The 21,771-nt window shown below is 46.6% G+C and overlaps 1 protein-coding gene across 3 annotated transcripts in view; it reads left to right on the top strand.

The window, feature by feature from the left end:
* The first annotated feature begins 650 nt into the window (after nt 1-650).
* GCC2 (GRIP and coiled-coil domain containing 2) overlaps nt 651-21,771 on the top strand; it is a 64,351-nt gene continuing 43,230 nt past the window's right edge. For 2 of the 3 annotated variants that reach the window (XM_044283636.1, XM_044283635.1), the window contains exons 1-6: nt 651-705; nt 4,175-4,231; nt 5,461-5,545; nt 6,518-6,585; nt 16,379-16,483; nt 17,566-20,217. In XM_044283636.1, the coding sequence (XP_044139571.1) occupies nt 700-705; nt 4,175-4,231; nt 5,461-5,545; nt 6,518-6,585; nt 16,379-16,483; nt 17,566-20,217 (2,973 nt within the window). In that variant the 5' untranslated portion in view covers nt 651-699. Of the gene's footprint in view, nt 706-3,628; nt 3,653-4,174; nt 4,232-5,460; nt 5,546-6,517; nt 6,586-16,378; nt 16,484-17,565; nt 20,218-21,771 lie in introns of those variants that run through there. The other variant, XM_044283637.1, reaches the window with a different exon arrangement.

Raw genomic sequence — 21,771 nt, 5'->3', positions numbered from 1 at the left:
CCCTGCTACATGTAGATAGATTACACACACAGCTCTACTACATGTACACATACAGCACTGCTACATGCAGACAGCTCAGCTGAAGGCGTCTTATATACAGACACCACCCTGCTACATGTAGATTACACACACAGCTCTACTACATGTACACATACAGCACTGCTACATGCAGACAGCTCAGCTGAAGGAGTCTTATATACAGACACCACCCTGCTACATGTAGATTACACACACAGCTCTACTACATGTACACATACAGCACTGCTACATGCAGACAGCTCAGCTGAAGGCGTCTTATATACAGACACCACCCTGCTACATGTAGATTACACACACAGCTCTACTACATGTACACATACAGCACTGCTACATGCAGACAGCTCAGCTGAAGGCGTCTTATATACAGACACCACCCTGCTACATGTAGATCACACACACAGCTCTGCTATAGGAATCGGACACACAACACGGCTAAATATAATCTGCACACACAGGTCACCTACACATAGAATGAGTACAGCGGAGATGGAATGTAAGGAGAACCTGTCAGTCCACCCGCTGACTGCTGACACGCCACAGAAACCAGCGCAGCACAGAGCTGGCTCCTCCCAGTCATGTGACCGCTCACATGATCATGACGTCATCAAAGGTCCTTCACCCAACCAGGATCTGGCATTTACTGTTGGAATAATTCCGGAAATGGAGGTGAGAATGTCGGGGGGCTGAGCTGGTATCTTACACTGAGGTGCAGCCCGGAGACCCCTGTGTGATACCTGTGTATGGGGGGTACAGGGTTATGTACAGCGTTACATTTCTGCCTGGTTCTCATAGTTGTCAGTGAGGTGTATGTGTGATAGTATATCAGGGGCTACATCATGCAGTGGATGTATCTAAGCTTATCATGTGTGATACTGCCTGAGGGACCCTCACAGCACCTCATCCCTATCCTGTAATGATTATTATCACTAGGGGACTGAGCTAGTGTATCTAAGCTTATCATGTGTGATACTGCCTGAGGGAACCTCACAGCACCTCATCCCTATCCTGTAATGATTAGTATCACTGGGGGCTGAGCTAGTGTATCTAAGCTTATCATGTGTGATACTGCCTGAGGGAACCTCACAGCACCACATCCCTATCCTGTAATGGTTATTATCACTGGGGGGCTGAGCTAGTGTATCTAAGCTTATCATATGTGATACTGCCTGAGGGACCCTCACAGCACCTCATCCCTATCCTGTAATGATTAGTATCACTGGGGGACTGAGCTAGTGTATCTAAGCTTATCATGTGTGGTACTGCCTGAGGGACCCTCACAGCACCACATGCCTATCCTGTAATGATTATTATCACTAGGGGACTGAGCTAGTGTATCTAAGCTTATCATATGTGATACTGCCTGAGGGACCCTCACAGCACCACATCCCTATCCTGTAATGGTTATTATTACTGGGGGACTGAGCTAGTGTATCTAAGCTTATCATATGTGATACTGCCTGAGGGACCCTCACAGCACCTCATCCCTATCCTGTAATGATTAGTATCACTGGGGGGCTGAGCTAGTGTATCTAAGCTTATCATATGTGATACTGCCTGAGGGACCCTCACAGCACCTCATCCCTATCCTGTAATGATTAGTATCACTGGGGGGCTGAGCTAGTGTATCTAAGCTTATCATGTGTGATACTGCCTGAGGGAACCTCACAGCACCACATCCCTATCCTGTAATGGTTATTATCACCGGGGGGCTGAGCTAGTGTATCTAAGCTTATCATGTGTGGTACTGTCTGAGGGACCCTCACAGCACCACATCCCTATCCTGTAATGATTAGTATCACTGGGGGGCTGAGCTAGTGTATCTAAGCTTATCATATGTGATACTGCCTGAGGGACCCTCACAGCACCACATCCCTATCCTGTAATGATTAGTATCACTGGGGGGCTGAGCTAGTGTATCTAAGCTTATCATATGTGATACTGTCTGAGGGACCCTCACAGCACCACATCCCTATCCTGTAATGATTAGTATCACTGGGGGGCTGAGCTAGTGTATCTAAGCTTATCATGTGTGATACTGCCTGAGGGAACCTCACAGCACCACATCCCTATCCTGTAATGAGCTAGTGTATCTAAGCTTATCATGTGTGATACTGCCTGAGGGAACCCTCACAGCACCACATCCCTATCCTGTAATGGTTATTACAGCACGTAGCCCTGATCTTGCTGTCAGAATGACAGAAACCTTGAAGGACCCCATTATAAGCCAGTGGGCTCCGTCAGGTGCTATTTGGGTCCTCTGTTGTGAACAGAAGCCATAGTCCAGAATAGAACCTGCGTTCTGAACACTACGTCCTCATCATCTTTGTATCCATTTTATATAAATTATCGCTTTCCCTGAAGAATGGAGCGGCTACATTTTAGCCTATCGTGTGATGATGATACAAGATCCGCTGCCTGGTATTGGGCTTTAATTTCATGTATCCCCTGAAGGACACAGCCTAGTTTGGTACCTAAGGCTGCAGCCATTTTTTATTTATTTATTTTCATCTCCGCATTTCGAAATCCATAACTTTTTATATTTTTCCATCGGCATAGCTTGTTTTATGTGTACGGAGTAGTAGTTCTAATGCCACCTTTTTGTGGTACCTCCAATATAACTGTATAACAATTGTTGTTATACAGTTAAAATGGCAGGATAAAGTGCAATTCTGCCATTGGTGAGTATGGCTTGGCTGCACCATCAGGCCGTACCCGTAGTGAGCTCAGAGCACCAGGACGACGTAGCAGAGATGTTAGTTTAGAAAGAGGCAGTGGGAGAAAGAAGCATTTTTCTCTGATAAGACATATTGCAAAGTTTTCCATATTCACCAGCACAAGTACATTGACGTTTAAGTAATAATTCTCCGGATCACTGCTGTGGTGTATCTAAGCCTTGGGTGATACTGTTACAGGCTGGAGAGACATCTAAATATTTTATAGTACTTTTGACTGAATTTAACTATCGGGTGACAGCTGCAGGGTACAGGATTGCTTAGTCACTTTACTGCTTCGGACTACAGCTATTGCTCAATGTGAAACCAATAAAAGCTGCTACAAAAAGTCTATGTGCAGCTGGTAGACTGGTGAGGAGCGGGGAGCCCACCACATGCCAGGGCAAAGTGTTTGGAGCTTTCACTGACCAAACCTGTGGGTAGTCAGCCCCAGCTGCAGTAAGATGCTGTCACTATACAGAAGGACTGTGGGCACAGCAGGAACCTGTCAGCTGCACTGATTTCCGGGGACTGTCACTTCTGTGCTGGCAGTCAGTACTTTATAGACCACCCCACAATGCGTACCAGGGCAGTGAGGGAGATTTATCAAGACTGCCAGCAGTCCGCACGCCTAAGCGGAAATCTACGGCGGATCTGGTGTTAATAAAGATAAATTTGTCTCTGGTGTTGGTCACGCCCCTTCTCTGCCCTTACCATGCCCCCTTTTGGAAAACTGGCAAGGTCGACATAAAAAGAGGCACTTCTGATTGATTTATTTATTTTTTCCAAAAGTCTCATTTATAGTCACAAACACGCAGCTTCTGACTTCTAAAGCCACTTTTCTGGTGCAGGGGAGATGATGAATGTCCTCCACTCGCCCCCCTCCGGACGATGAGTGACAGGTTGGTACGGAGGAGGTTTTGTGTTGAAGTAAGCACCCATTGGTACATCAACTGCATGAAAACCACATGCGCAGATTCTGTGCTGAACATAAGGCCGCCATGTTAGGGGCCATGTTGTGGATGGCAACCCACAGGTGAGTTTGGGCCCCTGACGGCAGTAGAGGTGCGCTGGTCTGTATTGTATCCTAGGGCTGCACTGGTTGTCATTGGAAACTGACAGCGGGCTCGTCGTCAGCCCTGACAAATCTCGTGTAGTGCGGTGAGACAAGTCGCTCTACAGCTCCTGGTACAAATAGGACACTCCTAGAAAGCAGGTCACCAGGACAAGCTCTGAACAGACATTAGCAAAGCTTGCTGGGTAATTTCAGCTCTTAGGCCTGCTGAAGCGTGCATTTTGTTCCCGGCTTTAATTTTAGGCATTTTTAGACTAGTTTACATGTGTGGAAAGGCAGTTTAACCCCTCCAGAAACCAATATCTCTTTACTAGACTGACAATATATATGACTTCCGCTCTTTATTTAGGACACTGGACAAGATGGCGCCTCGTCACCAGCCACCCCTGGAGCGGGGAAGTCCAAGGTAAATATGTTTTCTAGTCTTTTCTACTGAGCTCTACTGTGTACTGTAACACTGTAACTGTATCTCCTTCTTATTTCTCTACTTCCTCTGCTTACTACAACTGGAATGAACAGCCGTTCTTAATATACTGGGAATAACGGAATTGTGCACTGTGTATTAGAAACTGAGCTGGGAACACTAATATAATGTGATTAGGAGATCAGCACTGATGTCTTCATTTGTGGAGCGCCTCCTGCTTGTACCATCTTCTTCACTGCTGGAAGATGGCCGTCTCTGGAGTCACAGGGCTCATGGCCTACACTATCGTAGAAAATGCCTGTTCTTGTCCGCAATCGCGGAAAAGAATAGGGCATGTTCTATCTTTTGTTGCGGGGCCGCAGAACGGAACTACGGATGCGGACAGGACACTGTTTGCTGTCCGCATCTTTTGCGGCTCCATTTAAAGGAATCGTTCCGCAAATTTGCGAAACGGGTAAGGACCCGTTCATACAGCCTTGTGAATGGACCTAGTTTTCCTAGTGGTGTGTTTTCAGTGGAGGCAGCTGATGAATGTGTCGAGCCACGTGTCCCTCCATAGACGGCCACGTTTGGATGGGATCTTCTTGCCGTCCGTGAAGACTTATTGTGGTCATGTAGATGCACAGTTCATACGTGTCAAATATGTCTACGACTGCATTCACATATCTCCACATCACAACTGAATAGATAGAAAATCTCCATGATCCAGGTGGCGTATATACTTATGTCTACGTGCAGGGGGTGATGAGATGTGTAGCTGCTCATCTTTTCATCCTTTAGTAGAAGGACATATGTTTATCCCCTGGAAGGAAAGAACGAAAGTTCCCAGTGAATGACTGAAAAGGAATTGATACAGAAAGTGTATTGGCAAACTGTAGACCTTTCTGTTACAAAAAGAATAAGCTTTCCTGCAAATTCCAGATGAGAAAACTTCTCCCTGATCTTAGATCTTATTCACATGGCCACTTCTTGGTTTTTAAAAAGGATATGGAGCCATACAAGTCAGGTCCTGCAGGTCCTATTCTGGCCTGTTTTTGAAGATCAGAACGACCATCTCTATTCATGGGAGTGAGAAGAATGGAATGCACCCAGAAATGATCTGGATTTTTGGACAGGGCGTGTTTTCATAGTTAATGATGGAAACCTTTTTCTGATCATTTTATGCATGTTCTAATGTGAGATACCTTACACGTGTTCAATGTGTTTTATAGCTGGACTCCCTGTCTAAAGAAGATCTCATCAAATTTGCCAAGAAGCAGATGATGCTTATCCAGAAAGTAAAATCCAGATGTACAGGTATGGATGGGGCATACTAAGGATGATCACATACTCTGCCAGAGCTGGAATACTGGTGGCTCTACTGTTGATGCATTTGCTGGGAATCTTAATGATCACAGGCTTATGCCCTACCGGAGAGTGTGAAGAATACGGAGGTGATTGCTGACACAGGCAGCCATGGATTTAGGCGTGTAATGCTTCCTTTGCCCTGCAGCAATGCTGAGGGTTTTCTTTGGTAGTAGTGCCACCTCATCTGTTTGCTGAGGGACTGGATAATTAGAGGATTCATTCAGACCATTACTAAAGGCGAAGTGAAACTCCTCAAGGAACTAAACACCGCTGTCCATGAAAGAGTAAATGTACGACTTTGCATTGTGGGTTAGTGGTGGCCCAGGGGCCCATCCCCTGACTTACCTCTTCCTTCCATCTATGTACTGCACTGTGTGTAGAGGCCATTAGTAGATGTCATCGATGTCACCTGATCCCCCCCCCCCCCCCGCTGTGCCCCCTGTTCTGGTTTCATGCCCTGTATGCTAATAGACTGCATTTGTACAGGGACAAGGAGACGGAGTCTCCTCTTCCCTGTACCGATGCTATTATCATACAGGGCATGAAACCAGAACGGGGGGCACAGGGGGTGAACACAGAACGGGGGGCACAGGGGGTGAACAGAGCAGCCGATCTTGAAACAAATGACAGCGATGACATCTACTTATAATGCCCTAAAGTGCCAGGTACTAATATTGTAATGTCAGGACCGGTGCCTAATCTAGTGTGTTAAATGCATCCCATTAGGTAATTCACCTGCAACCCTTAGGCAGAACAGGGAGCCGCTACAAAGAGCTTCCCTCTCTATCTGGGAGACCTGTCCTGCCATGAGGCCACCTCTCCTCTGAAAATGGGGCCATAGAATGTTAAATGTAATGTGTGGTCCTCAAGTGGAGTCAAGGACCTGCAGCACCATCACTTGTTACTGCTTGCAATTCACAGATTTAGAAAAAGAAGTGGAAGAATTGAAAACCAAGACAGTTCCCGGAGGGCCAGATGATGTTGTACAGGTAAATCTTAATTATATCCTGGGTATATCATGGTTAATGGAGTATTAGTTTTACTGTACTTTGTAAAAGTTTATGGCTGATCCTGTTAACCCTAAAACTGATCCTTTATGACGGGTATTTAGGTCATGGGATTATCCAGCATTACATTGTTGGATATATCCGTCATGCTGACTCTGCAATCACACGTGGGAGGACAGTTATCAAACCTGTCTTACCTGTTTTAACCCCTCAAGTGCTGCAGTAAGTAATTGTGCTGATCCTATTGGTTGTAAACAAAGGTATGGCCTCCCCTTTGTTTTTTTGCTGTCGGCCTCAGAATTATGATGAACAGAACTGTTCCCTTAGTGACCTCCAATACGCCTTCTTACGGCAGTCACTAAGGGGCCTACTTGCTGTGAAGAGCAGGAGCTTGGCTCTCTTATAACATCCGGACTCCTGCTTTAACAGGCCACAGCCACAAGCATTTATACAACCACAGCATCTAAGTAGTTTCAGTGGGAGGGGGGCTCTTTGTCGCCCACTGGCACCCCTGCAAATGCGATGGTGAGGTGCCAATGTCTTTACATGGCAGCCGGGGTCAAATGAAGGCTTCCGGGTCTGCCTTCTGTGCATGCCATAGGCAAGCCTGATAGCTTGTCTGGCACTTTTACACTGAAAGCATAATGCATGATACCACAGTTTGGACTTTGATTCCGATACCAAGTGCAATATCACAATTCTCAATACCAAAATGATTCTTTGCTGCAGTATCAATTGTACATGTCTGGCTGCTTGATTATGCTGGAAAACTGCTGTTTCACCCATAAAAAAAAATCTGACTTACAACTTGATAGGTTTTGTGGGTGAAACGGCTCTTTCTCGCCCAGTTTCCTTGGGGGACACAGAAGACCTTGGGTATAGCTCATCTCCATAGGAGGCGTGACACTAAGTGAAGACTGTTAAGCCCCTCCTCCACAGCTATACCCTCAGCCTGGAGAGAGACTGCCAGTTTTTGCTTAGTGTCCAAGGAGGCAAGACACTCCCTGCTCTGCAGGGCTCTTTTCTCCTTGTTTAAATTTTTGATTTTTACTTTTTTCTTTTCTTTTTGTTCCAGAACATCAGGGACAACAGAGATGCACTAGACCTCTCTGTTTCTCCCGGGGTTGAGCTGCGCCAGTGACGGTCATCCGCACTGCTGCCTCCCCCACAGAAGGCAAGGTGGACCAGGGCAGCCCAGCTCCCCTGCATCCCGCCAGCGCAAGGGTCGCCCGCACGCCAAGTCCCTCTTCCAGCGTCCTGCCACTACGGTGCCAGTAGCTGAAGGGGCGACCCTGCTGGAGTGGACCGAGGGTGAAGACGGCTGTGGTAAGAGAGTGGCTTCTCCAGCCCTACGTCCCCCACCCCCCACCCAATGGTCTCCTGCGTGCCTGACCCCCCCATACTGGGCCTCTGGACCCTTCCCCTGCTGGACCTAAGCTGGCCCCTGGGGTGCCGCAGTGCGGCAATCTGCTCCCTGCCTTTTTTTCCTGGCCTTCATAGGACCAGGATACGGCGATGCAGCTAGTGGCTGTCGGCCATCGCCTGCCTTCTCCTCACGGGCATCCCGTCTCTGGGTCACGTCCCCATCTCGCCTGATCACATTGGGCCTTACCGGAGTGTGCAGGACGCTGCAGTGGAGTAAGGCCTCGCCTCCGGCCAGCACTTATATTCCGGTGCGGCCGGGCGCCGCGAAAATTAGGCTCCGCGGCCAGCAAGCCGCCATTCCGGCCCCTGTCTCGTCCGGCGGCGGGGTGGGCTCCCGCGGCCGGAAAACGCCATTCCGGGTCCCTGTCTCGTCCGGCGGCGGGGTGGGCTCCCGCGGCCGGCAAACCGCCATTCCGGGTCCCTGTCTCTTCCGGCCGGCGGGGTGGGCTCCCGCGGCCGGCATTGGGCTTGACTATGCCCCAGCGGGTGCCGGTCGGTGGGGCTCCGCAAATTTGGTCCCATGCTTCGCGGCCTACTGGGCCGCATTTCCGACCGGCCCGCGGGGTGGGCTCCCGCGGCCGGTTTGAAGCGGCAGGTCGCTGCAGCATTCCGCCTCAGGTCCCGGCGGTATAACGGGCCGGGCGCCGCAATTTAGCCCCCGGCTTCGCGGCCTACTAGGCCGCAATATTCCGGTCTCTGGTGGAGGGGGCGGGAACTTCTCCAGGCGCGAATTTTTCCCGCCTGGAGGTTCCTCCGCCCCCAGGGGATCGCACGCCGCCCTCCAGGCCGGATTCCTGTTAACCCTTTGGGTACAGGCCGGCCCCCAAAAAATGGGTCTGTTTAGTTGGCCCCCTTTTTTCTCCTGCCTCTCAGGTGCCCCTATATGGTGGCTCCCCTTTAGCCTCAGAGGCTGTGTTTCAATAAATAAATAAATAAAAAAATAAATAAAAAAAGACGAATATATATGAATTAAATAATAATAGATCATGATTTCTATTAGACTGCGCAGGATGCTGCAGCCTCATCAGTAATGCTGCAAGTCTGCGTGACCTCTTTCCACGGGCGGCATGGTGTTGCGCTCCCAGCCTGCGTCGCTGCTAGGGCATTTCCCCTTTTAGGCGGTTTTCTTGCCTCTTCCAGGATACGGCGCTGGCCAAGTGCGTTCGGCCCTTCTGTAGGCAGCATTCATCGTCTCTCCAGTTATGGTGCCTGCCATGTGCATCCCCCCCCCCCTCCTAGGCGGGCTACTGCACTCTCCCTGGCTGGCCATGTGCATGACCCCCTTCTTAGGCGGAATACTGCATCTTCACCGGATACGGTGCTGGCCATGTGCACGACCCCCTTCCATAAGCGGAACGCTGCACTCTCTGGTTTTGCTGCCGGCCATGTGCGTGACCCCCTTCCGTGGGCGGAACGCAGCACTCACTGGATTCGCTGCCGGCCGTGTGCGTGAGCCGGCCATGTGCGTGACCCCCCTTCCTGGGCGGAACGCAGCACTCTCACTGGCTCTGTTGCCGATCATGTGCATGACCCCCTTTTTTAGGCGGAATACTGCACTCTCACCGGATACGGTACTGGCTATGTGCACGACCCCCTTCTATAGGCGGAATGCTGCACTCTCACTGATGTGCTATGTTGTACTTAGGTACTATGTTATTATGCTGCACTCTCACTGGTTTCGCTGCCGGCCATTTCTTAGGCGGTATGCTGCACTCTCATTGGATTCCCTGCCGGCCTTGGGTATGCCTCCTTCCCTCAGGCAGCTTACATACATCCCTCTGTCTGTGGTTGTTTCCTCGCAGGTACGTCACTGGCCATGTGCGTGTGCCCAATACATGGAAGGGTGCTTGCACTCTCGCTGGATCCGCTGTCGGCCATATGCATGACCCCTCTTCCGTGGGCGGTGTACGCACTCTTGCTGGATTCGCTGCCAGCCAGGGGCTTGCCTTCCTTCCTCAGGCGACATGCACGCATTCTTAGTGACTGTGTTTGTCTCTCGCCAGTACGTTGCTGGCCATGTGTATGACTCCCATGCATGGCGGTGTGCTCGCACTCTCCCTGGATGAGATGCTGGCCATGTGCTTTACCCCCCTTTTTTTTCTGGGCGGCATGCTACACTCTCACCGGATACATTGCTGGCCATGTGAATGGCCCTCTAACAGGGGTGGAACGCTTGCACTTCCATTGGATACGGTGCTGGCCTTGTGCTTGACCACCTCTCATTTCAAGGGCAGAATTTGGCACGCTCATGAGATTCACGGCTGTCCTTATATGGCTGTGCTGGACTTGTACATGTCCCCCTTCGTTGGCAGAGTAGTTGCACTCTCGCTGAGTTCAGTGTTGGGTGCATTGTGGCACACTCACTTAATGCTGGGATACCCTGTGCATGTTCCCCTTTCGCTAGGTGGACCTCCTGCGTTCCTGCTGGTTTATAGGGTATGTCCTGCTTCTCTGAAGTAGGTACGGCCTTAGGCATCACTTCCTTTTGGGACGGGCCTTTGCACTCTTGCCGACTGCTGTTGACCTGGTACAATTCCCCCCTTTCGGGGTGGACTGGTTGCGTTCCATCGCATGCTATGCTAGGTTTGTGCATAACTCCCTTTCAGGTTGCACTTGCAATTCCGTACATGCTGTGGCACTCTGGGGCGGGCCCCCCTTTTTCTAGGTGGGTTGGCCTTCTCGCTGCTTACGGGGCTGCTCGTACGTATGCCTCACCTGCTTCCTGCGGCATACCTTTGTTTCTTGGGATGCGATGCTTGCCGCAAGCCTTGCACTCGTCCCTAAGGAGTTCATTCTGTCCTCCTGACCGAACAGGTTCTATTGCTCTCTGCTGCACCGAGCTGGGTGGTGCTCATTCATTTCGTTGGCTTTTCGTTCCAGGGAGTGTTCGTGGGTCCTAGATGCATGCCCATTCGTCCTTCTGCGGCATTGCTTCCCTGCGCTGGTGGTCACATGGTCGAGAGTGCTGTTGTCTGCAGCGCCTCTCGAATTCTTCGTTGGCTCTGGCAGGACTGCGGTTCCCTTGCCTGCTGCAATTTCCTCCTCTTCGGATGCAGTGTGGTATGAGTCCTTCCTCTTGGCGCCTCTACGCTTCTGTCTGATCTGCTACCAGGTTCGGGCTGCTCTTCTCGGGAAGGTCACCCAACTTCTCTTGGGTGCTCGATTACCCGGGTCCGGAGGACCTCCGCCTTGGGTTCTTCACGGTATTCGCCTTCTGCGAGGCGGTGGACCGGGCGTCTCACAGTATAGTGGGTTCTGCTTTTGAGCTGTCCTATGGCTTCCCTGTTGCCCACTCCTCCTCCTTTCGGTGGGAGGGTGTTATGCCGGCCTCTGTCTCGACTGCCTTATCTCGCCGGCCTTGTTTGGCTCCCGCTCGGTACAGATCGCTCCAATGTGGCTTCCCGCCTGACTTCAGAGGCTGTTCTTCGTTGTGCTCCCTTCTGGGGAGAGCATGGTTGTTCATGTGGATGGTTCCGGTGTTCCTTTTGGCCTCGTACTGTCTCCCTTGTTCACACTGGCTGTATTAGCTGTGTGCCTATTTACCGAGTCTACCGCGTTCTGTTCTCCCGCTGAGTGCAGATTGCGTGGCCCATTCTAAGACGATGGTCCTGCTGTAGACTTACCTTCTCGATAACTTGGGGGGACTACCTTTTCATTCCAGATTCTCCTGATCTCCCACACCGGGACGGTACGACGTGGTTACGTCAGCATGGACTTTAGCCTGTCTTCTCCTGGCATCTGGCGGATCGTTTGGGTTCTTTCCATCTGTCCTTCTGCTTCCCCATTCGGGTGGATACGGGATAACGTTGTTCGAGGGCCGATGGGACTATTTTTGTCGACCCTTCTGCCTGTGCTGCTGGTCTGCGCCTGATCACATTGGGTTTTCGCCCGCTTGCCAGGCGACTCTAGCGGGTTCGCTACTGTCCACTCCTGGCAGTGTTTCGTCCAGGATCTGTCGTAGGGCTTAGGTTTTTTTGTCTGGGGTTCTGTGGGAAGCTGTGCATTCCCCACTCTGAATTTCTCTCCCCATGGTTCGGTCTTTTACTTGAGGTGTCAAGTGTCGGCGCTGTTCTTCCTCTTCCAGCGTTCTCGGCCCCCTGGGCCTGCCAAGACCTTCTTCCTCGGAGTGGCTCTTTGGTTCCTCTGTGCTGTCCTTCGGTACCGCCCTGGGGACTTTATACTGAGCTCTCGGTGCTCCAATCTTGTCCTTGGAGCCGTTACAGAAGTTCTCTCTACCCCTTCTGTCCTGTACGGTTGTGTTCCGTATCAGTCGTGTCTCTGACGGGTGCCGGAATGGTCCTTTTTTTGTTCCAAGCCTTCTGTCTTTTCCAGGACAGGGCTGTTCTACATCCCGTTTCTTCCTTCCTTCCTTCTGAAGGTGGTGTTTGCCTTTCGCTTCAACACCTCACCTGTTTGGGCCTTGCCGCTTTTACTTGGGGATCTCCGACTCTTGTAGCCGTTCGGCCTCTTGGGTTTCCAGGAGGTCTGTGCATAGGGTTGACTGACTCCAGGGTGGTTTTCCTCCGCTTGATCAGTTTGGCTATTGCTGAGGTTACCGCACCGAGGGCAGGATTCTGTCTTTGGTGTCACCGTTCATTTCGCCAGAGCGGTTGGTGCCTCCTGGGCCGGAGGCATTGGGCTTCGGCCATGCATTTGGGCAAGGCGGCCACGGGTCTACCTTACGCGCCTTGCCGTGTTCTACAGGGTGCATACTCTGACTTTGGCAGATGCTGCCTTGCCCCGCCTGGGGTTGCGGGCGGCGGTTCATTGATGCCTTTCGGGTGCTTCACCTTGGGCTGTGGTCCCTCCCCCTTTTGGACTGCTTTTGAACGTCTCAAGGTCTTCTGTGTCCCCCAAGGAAACTGGGCGAGAAAACGAGATTTTTGTATTACTTACCAGTAAAATCTCTTTCTCGCTCTTTCCTTGGGGGACACAGCACCCACCCATTCATTGTTTTTTCTCTGTACGGTTTCCGAGTTTTTGTTACCCGTCGGGTTGTTGGCTTGTTGGTTCCTTGTTGGACTTTGCCTTTTCTCACTGCTTGGACACGCAACTGGCAGTCTCTCTCTCCAGGCTGAGGGTATCTGTGTCCCCCAAGGAAAGAGCGAGAAAGAGATTTTACTGGTAAGTAATACAAAAATCTCGTTTTTCCGGTAAAATTGAACAGCTGAACAATACCATATAAGAGCTCATGCACACAAACATGTGCTCCCCTGGGTCCACAAAAAAAATAGAACATGTTTTTTGCAGTGCGGAGGCATGGACCAAAATCGCACGGTATATTGCGTACCCGCTGTTTTCGGGCAGGATACGTCCATGTGCGTTAGCCCTAATCAAGTAGAAAACCATGACTGACATAACCTAGAGCATTGGCTGCCCCAATGCCTCTCCATGTGGCCTCACCCTAAGTGGTACTATTATATGATGTACCGTACGTAGTTAATGTGTGAAGTGCATGTTGGGGTTACTTGCTATTAATTTGAGGCTCATGGAGGTCTAAATTGATATAACCTTGTGACTCACATTAATAGTAAGTAACCCAATCAAGTACCTTCTAATCGTCATAATGGCCAACATGGGGTTATATACTATTATTGGGAGACACATGGTGGTCCAAATTGATAAAACTATGGGGCAAATTTATTAAGGCTGGCGTCTGACGCCGATCTTAATAAACCCCTAAACTGGCGGTGGATCTGCTGAAGTGATGAAGTTATGCAGGCTTCTCCATAACTTCGGCACATCCAGCGCCAGTTCTAAATGTAAGACCGCTTCCTTGCTGTCTTACATTTATACCTTTTTTTTTCTACACCTAAAACAGGCATAGAAAATGAGGCTTGTTCTGGCCCATCCATGCCACGCCCACTTATTCGGACACGGTGTGAGCTGGAAAAAATCGTAGATAGCGGCGCAACGGTTAGTCTGCGCCTGGAGTACACCTAATTTAAGAGTATTTCAAATTGATAAATGACCCCCTGTGTGCCTCACGTTAATAGTAAGTAACCTCATCATGTACACACACATTAAGCCCATGTTGCCCATTATCTGAGGAGGTACTTGATGGGGTCACTTACTATTAATGTGAGACACATGGAGATTCTTAACTTAAGTAATAACGCAATGTGCCTCACAATAATACGTGACCCCCAACATTTATCGAGTCGCATTAACCCAGTGTTCCTCAGCACTGTACTAAACAATGTTGCACCATTTTCCTCCCTCCCTTCCTGACACTCCCCTAAGCCCACACTGCGTGATCATTGGCGGCAGTGGAGCAGGAAGGAGAACAGTGTGCGGCTGTTGATAGAAAAGAGCAGAACATGGCATGCGCCTAGGGTTGCCACCTTTCCCAACAATAGATACCAGCCAAGTTTACACCATTAAAAAGGTGGTGTGGTTTTGAGGGTGTGGCTTAACACAACATGTTGTTTTAAACCAATTGTTGGATCATATTTTGAGTTTAGAATTTTATTTTTATTTTTAAATAAAACTTACTCCCCCCCCCCAATTTAGATAAGGATGGTCCTTCTGTACTCTAAGGCCTCATGCACACAGCCGTGCCCGTATTGCAGCCCGTAAACACCGGCCGTGTAAACACTGCATCACAGATGCGGACCTATTCACTTGAATGGGTCCGCAATCCGGAAGGTGCAGGGCGGAATGGAGGCATGGAACCCCACGGAAGCACTCAATGAACACAATGGGTAATCTAATGATTATCAGTTATTGTCACCCAAGGTGACTTAAAAAAAAAAAGTTTTTACAAATATAAAAAAAAAAAATATATGAAAGTTCAAATCACCCCCCCTTTCCTTCAAATAAAAATACTTAACCAATAAAAAAAATAAACACCATGGGTATCGCCGTGTGCGAAAACGCCCATACAATTAAAATATAACAATAATGGCATACGGCAAACAGCGTAACTGGAAAAAAAAATCAAAACGGACAATTTGCAATTTTTTGTCACTTCAATTACCCAATCATTTTTTTATAAAAAGTGATCAAAAAGTCACACATTTCAAATTCGTATCACTGAAAAGTACAGACCGCCCCGCAAAAAATTAGCCCCCACACAGCCCCGTCCACATAACTACAAAAAAGTTATAGGGGTCAGAGTATGGTTATAAAAAATTTTTATTTTTTTTCCCTCAAAGACTTAAATTTCAGTATTAAAACGCAAGAAAAATTATACAAATGTGGTATCATTGTAACCGTATTGATCTGGAAAATGAAGATAACAGGTAAATTTTTACCGCATAGTGTACAGTGTAAAAAAAAAAAAAAAAAAACTTTATCAGAATTGTATTTTTTACCAATTCTACCCCAGTTTTGCCGCTTCCTACTACATGGTATGTAACCGTAAATGGGGCCATTAGAAAGTACAACTTGTCCCGCAAAAAATAAGCCCTCATAAGGCTATCTGAATGGAAAAATAAAAAAAGTCAGGACTATGGGAAGGGTGGGAGTGAAAAATGAAAACGCAAAAAAGGAAAATCTCAGGGTCCTTAAAGGGTTAAATACAGACACACTGCCTGTTTTTCATGGCCATTTTGCATCTGTGTGTGCATCCATTTTCTGTCCGTCTGTCAATTTTTAACTGCTGTTTTGCGTCCATTTTTATAAGCCATTGAAAACAGATGTAGTTCACTTTTTTTTTTTTTTTTTTTTTTTTATTATAACCCAACCCCTATACATAAAGCCCCCTATAGCACTCCAGTATAGATAATGCCCCCCGCGTAGTGCCTCAGTATATATAATGGCTCCCACATAGTGCCCCCGTATATATAATGCCCCACCCCCGGTAGTGCTGACAGATCGTTTATAGCGTGTCATTGGCAGGATCACATTATTACAATCTATTATAGAGTAGAGTAGTGTAGTGAGGCCTCGGCCCCTTGGCAGCTCTGCAAGTGGAGGCAACCAGTTCTGCTAGGACAGTTTCTGGCGGCCATTTTATATTCCCTAGAACCCCTTTAGGCATTAGGTAACATCCATTTTTTTTAAATATACAGGCCACTCCAGCACATGGCCCCAAATTCTTGGTGCTGGTTATATACTCTTACATTGTTTGATAGAGGCAACTCCTCCAAACCAGAAAAAGTGAACTTAGTAATCAGTGGTAATACTGATAGGTCCTCTTTTAGAGCCAAAATTCCATTTTAATGGTTGTAGAACTGTACTTTCTGAACTCTGTATGTGCTGAGTCTCAAGATTTAGAGATTTTTACACTGTTCATTTGAATAGAAATTCTTACTATGAATGCATTTTTAAATGCTTTAATCTTGAAAAAGCATACCCATGCAAGGACAAGGTACTGTATATAGCCTAATGGTATTTTGCTTCTTAGGCTCTTACTGATAGACTGGATGCTGTTCTTCTGGAAAAAGCAGAGACGCATCAACAGTTGGTTTCCTTGAAGAAAGAATTAACTAAAACGAAAGAAGAAAATGAGGTAATCGTGCTTTTTTAAAGGTTTTTGCTTTAAGGGGTTTTCCCTGTAGGACAATCCCTTTATTATGTCCTATTACCCCTTAGTGACTGCTAATATGCCTTTTTACAGGGGTCACTAAGGCGCCTTAGGCTAGGCCGCTCCCTTTTTACAGCAGCCTAATCTTACCACTGCATGGGTCTCCCGTGCAGCAGAGTGCAGGAGCCTGAGTCTCTCATGACAGCTGGGCTCCCGCTCTAACAGCCCTGACTGGTAGAAGCGCCGATCTGGGCTGATTAACCCCTTAGATGCTGCATTTAATAGCAACCACAGCATCTAAGTGCTTTAGAGGGAGAGGGCTCTCTCAGGCATTGGCACTGTCACAAATGAGATTGCGGGGTGCCAATGTCTTAAAGGGGTTGTCCGGGTTCAGAAGTTGAACCCGGTCATGGCCCCTTTTTCACCCTGGCAGCCCCCTGGACAGGAGCATCGAAGCAGTTCATGCTCCGATGCTCTCCTCTTCCCTGTGCTAAATTGCGTAGGGCAAAAGCATTTTTTGGAGATTCGGTGACGTACCAGGGCTCTCCATGGGGCTCCCAGGAAGCCCGGTGATGTCACCGGCACTGATGGGCGGGATTGAGCGCTGCCCTAGCCAGTAAAACGGCATGAGATGCTCCGATGCTAGCCTCAGGGGGGCTGCCTGGGTGAAAATAAGGGCATGTCCGGGTTCAGCTCTGAACCCCGGACAACCCCTTTAATGTGGCAGCCGGGGGGCCTACTGAAGACCCCTAGTACTGCCTGCAGTGTGATATGAAAAATACAAGCATCCAGCTCCTGTTCTCCCGATTTTAAGAGGATCACCATGCAACAGATTTCATTTTGAATAAACTACAAGTTGGATTTCATACTGGTGTTGGACTATCTATTGGATGTTCTGTAATATCTCTGATAATGTTCTTTAGTATGTATGCTAATAGCCTTTTTTTTAAGCAAAATAAAAAATATAATGCTATGATATATTAACCATATTAAATATAATGCTATGATATTAACCATATTAAATATAATGCTATGATATTAACCATATTAGCATTTGTGTTTTATAGGCTGCTACCAAGAAAGCTAGTGAAGTTCAGCAACACCTGGAGCAGTCAAACAATAATCTATTAGAAGAAATAGCCATATTAAAGAGAGACCTTTCACAGTCCCAAAACAATCACAAAGAAGATGTGGACACTGTTAAGAAAGAACTACAAGATGCACTCGTGAAACAGAAAGATTTTACTGAAAAACTGCTTCAACAAGAAGACCAAGATGCTCATATAAGAAAACTGGAGCAAGAGCTTCAACATATGAGTCAAGACTATGAGGACAGTATTTCTAATTTGCAGAAACACTTGGATTCTGTTACAGAAGAGAAGAATCATGAAATTATCAAACTCAAAGATACTCAAGCAGCTTCAGAAAAGTACTTTTGTGAAATCCAAGATCTTCATGCAAAGATCCTGGAGTTACAAGTTCTTCACAAAGAAGAAGTATCAAACCTAATGCACGAGCTTGAAACTTCCACCAACGAGTATGAGAAAGAGAAAAGTACATTGCAAGATATAATTAATCAATATCTTGACAAAGAGAAAAAATGTCAAGAGGAGAGTGATATATCTGGTAAGCAAAATGTCACATCTCAAAGTGAAGATGAAGTCCAGCAGTTAAAATGTATTATCAAAGAATTGGAATCGCAAGTAAGTCTCTTAAGAGATGAACTTGCCTACACAACCAATTTAAAGATTGGCATGGAAAGGAAAGTAGAGCACTTAAAAAGTGAGTATTTCCATGAACGAGAGGAATTAGAATTTAAGATAAACGAACTGCAGCTTGCTATAGAGGAATATCATAGTCTAATAGAAAAATTGAAGACAGAACTTGAGTCTACAAAAATCCAATATAAACAACTGGCCCAGCAAAAGGCCACAGATAGTCAAAGCATTAGAGATCAGCACAAGAAAGAAATGCATGAGCTCACACAAGCGATAACATCCCGGTTTGAAGATGAAAAATTGTCTTTTGTCCATGAAATACAGATTTTAAAACAGCAGTGTGAAAAACTTCATCAAGAAAAAGATGAAGCCGTGAGCAGCTATGAGAACTTACGGGAGACATTTGTCAGCCTCCAGGCAGAACTCCAGGATTCTGCTGGTAAGATCAGCCGAGAGTTTAAAACTATGCAGCATCAGCAGGCCACAGATGTCCATGAGCTTCAACAGAAGTTGAGAGCTGCTTACAAGGACAAAAATGACCTTCTTGAAACTGTGAATCAGCTAAGGAGTAAAGTTGATATGTTGTCATCAAAGGAAAGTGAATACGAAGAACTCCAACTTAAGATCACCAAGTTGCAACAGAATAATGAAGAATATATAGCATCTCTGCATCAGAAAGAGGAGTTTATAAAAGAGCTCCAGCATAAGGTCAATGAAGATTCCAAGCAAAATGCTGAGATTTCTGGTCTCCAAGAAGAGATCCAGAAACTGCAACAAATGTACAAGAGTGAGCAAGTCACTGTGGAGTCACTGCAGCAAAAGGCCGAGAGCCAGGCAATCCTTAATGCACAACTGAAGAAAAACAATGAGGAACTGACAAAAGATCTCCAGGAATCTGTGTCATCCCATCAAAGTGACTGTGAAGATCCTCGCCTCCAGATTACATGGTGGCAACAAAAAAATGAAGAGGTCACAGCTACTTTACAGGAGAAGGAGGATTTGTTAAAAGATCTACAACTGAAAATGGAGGAGGCAACAAAGCAAAACTCTGAGCTATCTTCTAAAATGCAGCATGCAAGTAAAGAACTTCTTGAACTTCAGGAAACATTCAAGAGTGAGCAGGCAAAGGCTTTGGAGTTTCAACAGGAAGCAGAAAGTCATCTCAAACTCATTGCAAAGTTTGAGCAAACGGTTCAGGAGTTGACACAGAAACTGAGCATTACTGGGCAGAGTTTAGAGGAGATAAAAAATCTCCAGCAGCAAGTAGACACCTTGCTTCTCGACAAACAAAAGCTAGAGGCTGACTCCAGAACGTGGCAAGATGAAGTGTTCCACATCCGCGAAGAGAAGGATGTTCTTTCTAAAGACTTTGATAGAATTATTTCTGAACACAGTCATTGTAACGCTTCTGCAGAGGAGCTCAGTGACTTGAGAAAGAAAATAGAACTGGTAACAGACCAGAAGGATGAAGTAACTAGACTTCTTATGAGTAAAGAGCAGCATATAGAAACCTTTCGACAACAGCTTTGTATTCTTCAGGACATACTGACCATTGAGTGTCCAGATCAAGATATTGTTCCACTTCTTGAAGAGATTAACAAAGCTGTTCTCCAACTAAAGGAAGAAAAGGAAGATGTACTGTCACAGAAAGCGGAGACATCTGTTCAGCTCGAGAGGCTCCATGAGGAGTATGAAATGCAGTGCTCAGAACTAAGAGACTTGCTAAGTGACTACTCTAAAGAAAAGGTACTATTGAAAGAGGAACTGGAGGAAACGCTTGGAGATAAAGAAGCGCTCCAAAAAGATCTGCTGGAGATGAAACATGCGCTTGAAAAATCAAAACTGGATAATCAAGACTTGTTATCTCGTATAGAAAGTTTAACCTTGGATCTGAATTCTGTACAGAAGGAGACATCTACTGATGTACAATCTAGTCAACAAGAGGATTTAAAGGTAGAAAATAGAGACAGTACCCTTACACAAGAAGTGACTAACAGTGAGGTAAGGCATACCAGGTTACTTCTCCATGTATTCTGATACCTTCTATACTACATATGAAATTTTAGGTTGTTTTTTGGCTCCAGCAGATTGATCATCCTGTGGTTTCTTCATCCAGTTGTTTGCTACTATGATGTGCTCAAGACTTTCTGAACGCATCTGCTATAATCTGTATATGCTCGTGCAGTATCTACATGATTACGGTTATTGTTATTTTTCTTAGCCTCAGTAACAGCTGCAAGGTAGTGAGCAGGCAAGACTGGCTACTTCATCTTTTACTATTTTAAGGGAAGAAAAACAGCCATGCATATTTAGGCCATGTTCAGACTGGTGCAGTTGATGCAGATTTTTGAAGCACGTTCTTCACCAAAGATCCTCAGCTATTTACAATACAATGCATGTGAATGGGGTTTTCCAACACAGATTCACATGTAGAGGAAAAAAACTGAAATATGAGCATGCTGAAGATTTTCAGATCTACAGTAGGCTTGTTTTACAGGAAAGCCATTGCTTTTCATTCTTATTTACTAATATTTTTTTCAATTTTATTCTTTGCAGACCTGCAGCAAAATCAGCATCAGAAAATATTTGACACATAGGGCTTTGTGACATTTTAAACTTGCTTCCGCAATTTTTAAAATTTTCTGTAGCTTATATGGTGCCAACGTATTTTGCAGCGCAGTACAGAGATTTATTCGCATCACATCACTGTCACTAGGACCAGTTTCATAGGAATAGGTTTTTGGGCTACGTTTTGCTTCAGCTGCTAATGGCAGCAAATCTCATATAATTACATCAGGGAATTTTTCTTAAAATGGGCCTGTCACCTCTCCTGACAATAATTTTATTCCGCATTCAATAATAATTCTGGAGCATCTTTTTATAAAACTACTACTTATTACTAGTAGAAGTTTTATTCCTTCTACAACTGGCTGTTACCAGAGGAGGTGGTGTGTGTCAGTGCTGCCAGAGTGATACTGTGCAGGGAACAACCAGTTGTAGATTTATTAATAAAAGGCACAACACAGAATCCTAAGAATAGATGCTCCAGAATTATTACATGGGAATGCAAGTAGTTACTAAAACAGAGATGTCAGGAGAGGTTACTGGTCCTTTTTATACCTTATGCTCCCAGTGCCGTACATGGGGCCCATAGCCAGCGGGTCTCTGCTGTCAACAAGACTTTGTTTTCCGTCTTGCATAGCGGGACCCAGAAGGATCCGTTTTGATTCCTATAGACTTCTATTAGGACGGATAGAAAACGGAATGCCTTTTAAAGTCTAGGGCCAGAAGAACGGATCCGTCCTTCCGTGTTATAACGGAAAGCCGTAACGGAATCCCTAAGTGTGAACCCACCCTTACCCAAATATTTTTTATAAAATGGGATCAAAGAGTCACACACTCCAAAATGGTATAAATAAAAACAACAGATCGTCCTGCAAAAAAATGAGCCCTCACACATAACTATAAAGTTATGGGGTCAGAAAATGACTAGGTAAAAAAAATAAAAAGACATTTTCAAAGTTTATTTTTTTTTTTTTGTATTGAAACACAAAA

Source organism: Bufo gargarizans, chromosome 3 (genome assembly GCF_014858855.1).
Source record: "Bufo gargarizans isolate SCDJY-AF-19 chromosome 3, ASM1485885v1, whole genome shotgun sequence".
Lineage (NCBI taxonomy): Eukaryota > Metazoa > Chordata > Amphibia > Anura > Bufonidae > Bufo > Bufo gargarizans.
This window is presented reverse-complemented; position numbering and strand designations above follow the sequence as displayed.